This window comes from Megalops cyprinoides, chromosome 23 (genome assembly GCF_013368585.1).
Source record: "Megalops cyprinoides isolate fMegCyp1 chromosome 23, fMegCyp1.pri, whole genome shotgun sequence".
Lineage (NCBI taxonomy): Eukaryota > Metazoa > Chordata > Actinopteri > Elopiformes > Megalopidae > Megalops > Megalops cyprinoides.
Genome location: NC_050605.1, coordinates 22,462,025 through 22,468,449, shown reverse-complemented (window position 1 = coordinate 22,468,449; position 6,425 = coordinate 22,462,025). Strand labels below are relative to the sequence as shown.

Genomic DNA, 6,425 nt, shown 5'->3' with positions numbered 1-6,425 from the left:
AGAGAGAGAGAGAGAGAGAGAGAGAGAGAGAGAGAAAGAACTTCAAACCTGTCCTGCTGGTACTGACGACTAGCATGCTAAGTTTCCTCAATCTCTAATGTCTCCCTGACATATGGAGGTCAGGCATGTTTCAGTCATAGATTGACCTGAAACCACAAGGCTAAAGAACCAAAGGCGTGGGGTCCAATCAGTGAGCTGCATTCTGTGGGTACACGGCCAGAGAGAGCACACAGGAAGAGAGAACAGGGACACGTGCCCCACAGGGAGCTCTGGGCGTCCCCCCCGCCGCCACCAGCCACAGCGAAAGAGGAAGAGGAGACACTGTGTGCCACTGGCGTGAACAACCGGAGCCGCGCTGCCTGCTACGAGTGCCAGTCCAATAAGGGCACAGAGGAAGCCATTAACACTGCTAAAACCCGTGAAAACTTATTTTTGTTTGTAGGGGAGAAATGCCGATTCCGCAGTGTGTTACGGGACAGCTGAACTGTACCAAACCAAAATGACACAACCAAAACTGGTGACCACACTAAGTAATAAAGTAGTAAATAAACCCCTGGCAAGCCCAGTCGAGCACTCCTGTGACAGGGTGTGCAGGCGAGAGCAGGATGAGCATGAGCATGAGCCCCCCCCCTCCCCCCCAGGGGGGGCGTGTCGTGACCTGTGGCCCAGGAAGGAGAAGCAGACTTCAGCTCTTCCAGCGCTGTTCCCCTATTCAGAGTGACATCAGCAGCATCGCAGCCGCTGCGGGCCTCTCTGGGCCCCCGGGAGGCGCAGAGAGGCTGCTGAAGCGGGGGCTCGGCTCCTGAGCTGCACGCGATGCTGCGAGAGGCGGCTCGAACCCCCCCCCGAGGTTACACACCACACAGATCTCTCTCCATTAACAGGACAGGGGTGAGCAGCTCCGCGCTGTTACACCTCTCCTGTCCTCTCTGTGTGTGAGTGGAGAGCCTTCCTCCCTCACAGAGAGAGTGGCCACACTCTCACAGGGCCGTAAAGATGATTCACATCAACCATAAAAGCCCTTATGCGCAGCCTTCAGCACCAGCATGCAAAATAATGCAAACGCTGGCCCTCTACAGCGGAGGTCGTAAAGGACTGACAGGGCTCCAAGGAAACTACCAGAAGAAATAAATGAAACACATCAGTGTTGTAAGATTATTGTCACATCGGTGGTTTTACCTCTCAGCAGCAAATTCTGAATAAAACATACCCACGATCATTTTTTTTGGTGCTGGATGGAGATGCAGTAGCACTCGCACTGCAGATAACATCATAACATATTACGTGATAACTCGAGAAATAAAGTTTTTATTGTGACAATGTTTCAGCCCTGCTACAAACTGAGATCTGACAGGATCCAAAGAAGAATGCCCGTCCTCCCACAAGGCCTGCTGAAAGGGGGCTATGACATCTGATCATACACTGAGCAGATAAAATGAATGAAAAGGATGAAAAAAACAATATTTAATAAATGTTTTTTGTTCTCATATTTAATATATATTTTTTCTTTTCACAAGAAGGAACAATTTTATATTCAAAGAAAATAAGTTGACGTGGTCCACGAATGCGTTTTTGAATTAAAATAATGCCGTACTGTGACTTCATTTTTGGGACACAGGTTACCGCTGAAGCACCTATCCCCAGCCCGGCCCTGCGTGCGCGAGCCTGCATGCCCCGGCACACAGCAACAAAGCCCGTCTTCATGTGGAAATGCCGCTTTACTCATATCCGCCCGTGTGACTGGGACCGGGGGTGGGGGGGGGGGGGGGGGGTATCGCGTCACTGTCAGGATATCTCCTTCCCAAAGAGGCACAAAAGTCCCGCGTCCAACACAGGCCTTCAGCCACATCAAAATGCTGACAAATTGTCCGTTCGATCTGAGTTTCAGATAGGCCTATGACCCCAAAAGTAGGAGGCACACTGCCACGGCACTGATGTCTATCCAAATTTACAAAACATTACACAGTCATTCGGCGCTCTTCAGTGCGCCCTGACTTTGATACACTTCTCCTACCTTGTAAGGAAGGCTACATTTGAACGCAAGAACATGTACTTGTAATCTGTGACCCCCTGTAAAGTGGCAATGGTCGAATGCCATTCTGAACATCGATCAGGATCCTTTAAACATCGCTGCTGAATTGGCACATACACGCTGTTGGGCGGCGTTTAATGGTGCGCAGCGGCCTTCCAAATCAAACAGCGGTATTGAGTTTTATTTTAACGCGTGGAAACATAGACTCGTGTGGTGGGGAAAGGGGGCCTGGGTGACCGGACAGAAAGCAGGGCTTTCAAAAACAGCAGACGCATTAAATGCGCCTTTTAGACCGTTCTTTGGCCGCTTTTCCCCAGCAGTTACTCACAGGAACCAAAATGAAATATCCTGTTTGCTGCCGCTGTGCGCCCCAGGGCAAGGTTTTTTTGTGAGCAAAGTCACCGTCCGACGATGGAAGTGGGGGGTTGCGCGGCGCAGGGAGAGGCTACGGAGCGGGTTAAAAATGCTCCGTCGTTATTTATAACTTAGTGCGATGACTTGTTCATTGACCTCAGCGTTACAGCAAAGCAAAATGAGGGCTGTTAGTAGGTAGCTGCTGCTGGTCTGAAAACAACCACCATCTCTATTTCAGCTATTTCAAACGTGTAGCTGCCTATCTCGCCAGAACACGCTGCCTGGACACGTACTTAGCTATCGAAGTAATTTACAAGAATAAAAATGCAAGCTGCGCGTTTAAACGGAGTTCAGTTTCGGACAGTGCAGGCTGTACGTGGTTCGTTTCCCAAATCCTCAGCTAACCCACTTCCCGTTCGATATCCTAACCCGCTGAAGCTCCAACGCCCCAAGTCCTTGCGCAACATCCGCAAACTCCCTTTTGCTACATTTTGCTCGGTCCCCAGTGACTAGTGCCTACCTATCGCAAAGTACTACATTTAGTTGATGAATTACCTTTACCGTGATGAACTGATGGATAAAAAACACGTTGCTTCCGGTTACACAGCACAAAAAACACATGACCGAAATATGACAAATCTTTACATTCCAAAACATGAACAAACAAAACACGCTCATTAGAGCGAGATCTGCTCACTGAGCTGTCATTAGAAGTGAGCTATCTTGCTACCAGCACAAATATTTTGCTGACATTACCTAGACTGCTATATGTGTGGCTAGCAAGATAGTCGATTCCATGCCCATCTACAGCAACAAGCTAGCTGCAAATGAAAGAGAAGTAGTCAAAGGTTAAACGCACACAGCTAGCGGGCTAATCACGGGATGCATATGCATCTGTGACAGAATGAAATCTCAATCATTACAGTCCATCTTACTCCATAGCTATAGGGTTCACTCAGAACTCATGCAGAACAAAGCTGACACGTTATTTTGACAATAATTAGATACACGCCGCTGCTGATCAAACGCAATCCCTTGATGGGAATTTGCAACAAATTACTGACAACAATAGTAACGTTAGCTGGCTAAGTAAGTGGCCAACACTGCTAGCTCGCGCTGAGGTGAACATTCGTGAAAGCAAATTTACAGAAACTGCTGTCGTCCAGGTTGCGGCGAGTCCAAGCTAACGTTAGCAAGATGACATTGCTACCGTCCCATTGCAACGATTCCCCCACTAAACTCCGCCTGAGTTTTATCTGATGGCTAACCGGCTGGCTATATCGCTGAATTCACTTTTGCCCGCTAGTTGTAAACCGAGGCTGAGGACGACCCAGACATTTGATACTGTCTGCAGAATGATCGCTATGAACAACAGTGTATTAGCGCTTCGGAGACAGCCAAACGCGACTGAAAGGAATGCTGGATAGCTGTCTGGCTAATCTGGCTAGCAAGCGAGCAATCTTGGGCTATCGCTCTATTATCAGGTAATCGCAATCTAGACGCCGCTTTTTGACCGTACATCGCCCATGATATTTCAGTTACACAGAGATGCCGATCACCCTCACAATACGCAACGTGCTTGTAATATATGCATAGGTGGTGGCACGGAGGAAAGAACGGGGGGCTTAGCTAGCTTTGGTAATGCTAGGCCGCGTTACAGCCTGGTGGAAGTGCAATGGGATCTTGGGGGAAAGCACGGGCAGCATGTACCCCACACCCCCGCCTCCCATGTTAACAGTAGGGAATGCTCCCGGTCTCCAAATATTCAGAAGAAACCATCAATCGACAATGAAAACATGCTGTTGAAATGTTGGGGGCAGCAAAAAAATTAAACAGTTCGCAAGTTTAGCTACGTCTAGCTAACCAGCAAACCATAAGACGTTAATCTGTCAACAATGTGCGGTCCTTGTTCTTACAAAGCTAGCTAACCGGGGTAATGTGGATTGTTACAAGCCAACTGCGAGGAGGATGTCTGCTCTCTCACCATGAAGTCACTGCCGAAGTTATCCTCGCCTTTCTGGTCCCCGGTTCGCATGGCTTCAACCCCTTGAATGAACTTCCTCAGGATATTTGCCTGATCCATCCTTTCAGGCCAAAACGCCGCCGCTTTCCCACGATAAGTTAAACGAGTCCAGTGACGAAAATAATCATAAAGAAATAATAAATAAATATTTATTGTTTTTTTAAAAAATCCACTGCGAATCACTTCCACATGTTCACCGCCCCATATTGTTTACTTTATCCTACGTTAAAAGAAATTAATCCAAACGGGTGTTCTTTTCCTTTCTTCTTATATAATTATTGAAAATTTCAGGATAAAACCATACAGAACGGATCCAGTGCTATCTCACTCCAAGCTTCCACATTCACTAAACTCAGACACTAAACTAGCTGGACCGCCCAAAAGCCGCTATGAAACATACCGCCCCCAGACTCTGATTCTCACTCCAATTGGACGATGGCATGGCAGAACCGCCATATGATTGGGTAAAATGGTATGTCAATCAAGTCATGACCCCGGCTCGTTATACAGTTCTTTTGAATGAATGGGTGGTGGTGACGTCAATCACTCCTTAGGTAACACTGTAATCTTATTGGTGGAGCCCACTGTTCTCATGTATGACCCACCTGAAAACGAGGAGCCGAGGAACGTTTTCTCTTTAGGACAGAGGTGTTGTACAGACACAGGAGAAAAAAACAGCGATAAGATAGGCTGTCAGGCATTCATGAAATTCCAGATCCAGTACTTCTTTCGTTTTGTAATGCACCCAGTCTTAACCAGTATGTGTAGCTATTTAAGTAACTGGCAGAAATGATCAGATAGTTTCCCAGCCCTATAGCTAGTTAACCCATGAGCTGACTACAGCGCTTTGGGCCGTATTAAATCAACATGAAAAAGACCATCGTTTTAGAGCTTTCCCCAATGATTTTGGTTCCTACTCGTGTCTTAGTTAGTTAATCAACAACTGTCTTCTAAAGGTCCTTTTGTGGTCAAGCCGCAAAATACAGTCAAAGTAGCTATCCTACATCAACATCATGTTGAGACTTCTCCGCTGTCGAACTTAGCTGGCTAATTAACATGGAAACATAGTTTATGATCTTGGTTCTCCCACTGCAATTGTTCCAACTGTATGGAATTATGAAGAACCGTACAAGACACCACAATAACATAGAGCAGCGATCTGTGTGCGGCTGCGTCTCATTGAGCAGCTCGCCACGTGGATCAAATTTCTGAATCGTGACGTAACAACCCCACCCAGTCTCCTTGTTGTCAGTACGGAATTACAGCATCGCTGTGTCTTTGATGTGTGCTCAGTCTCAGTGCCTGGGAAGTGCTCCATGAGGCGCTTTGTTGATTTTTCGGTATTATTCAACCAACTGGCAAATGATAAAAAATGTTAATTACCAAGTTGTGTCACATCAGTTTTATTTTGCCCTCCAGACATGCAAAAGGGATGGTAAAATAGGTGTTGTATAGTTGTAAAAGTTACGGCTATTCCTAAATATATTTCGTATAAAATATAAACTGAGCTCCCCATATTATTCTTGGATTCTGTGAATAGAGAGCACGGTTTAATAAAACGTTTCTGCGTGCTCATTTGTGTCTGAGGCATGATGGTATCCATTCTCTTGCTACACGACCGTCTTATCTGCGCGACCTGTTCGGGGATGTACAACGAAATGCAAGATGTCTGAACATAATCCAAAATTTTGGAGTCTAGAATACAGGTTTTCTAACTGTATATCATTAATGGCACAGTGAGGTAGGCTGCTGCTACATTACTAGCTTTGTTACGTTTTTTTCAGGAACCGTTCAAATGAACTAAAATGTGACATGCTGACGGGCAAATATTATTTATGTAGCTATTTGTAAGTGTTCCAGAAGCGCGGTGCTGTACCTAACGTCCTAGATTTATTCAAAGGAGGTGCTTCCAGAAATGACCTTTATCTGAGGGAATCGTTTTTCAGCTGTACTGAGGTTTCTGTGGTCTGGTGAATATCGAAAGGAAGGAAAGGGCCGTCTCTGTCTGTCTGTTTT

General features: G+C 46.4%; 1 protein-coding gene across 1 annotated transcript in view; it reads right to left on the bottom strand.

Annotated features, from left to right (window-relative positions):
• The window catches only part of ptpn12 (protein tyrosine phosphatase non-receptor type 12), a 40,130-nt gene extending 35,379 nt beyond the window's left edge, over positions 1-4,751 (bottom strand). Inside the window, exon 1 of the mRNA XM_036517512.1 lies at positions 4,371-4,751. Within this exon, the coding sequence (XP_036373405.1) occupies positions 4,371-4,469 (99 nt within the window). The 5' untranslated portion in view covers positions 4,470-4,751. The remainder of the gene's footprint in view (positions 1-4,370) is intronic.
• Between the last annotated feature and the right edge of the window lie 1,674 nt (positions 4,752-6,425).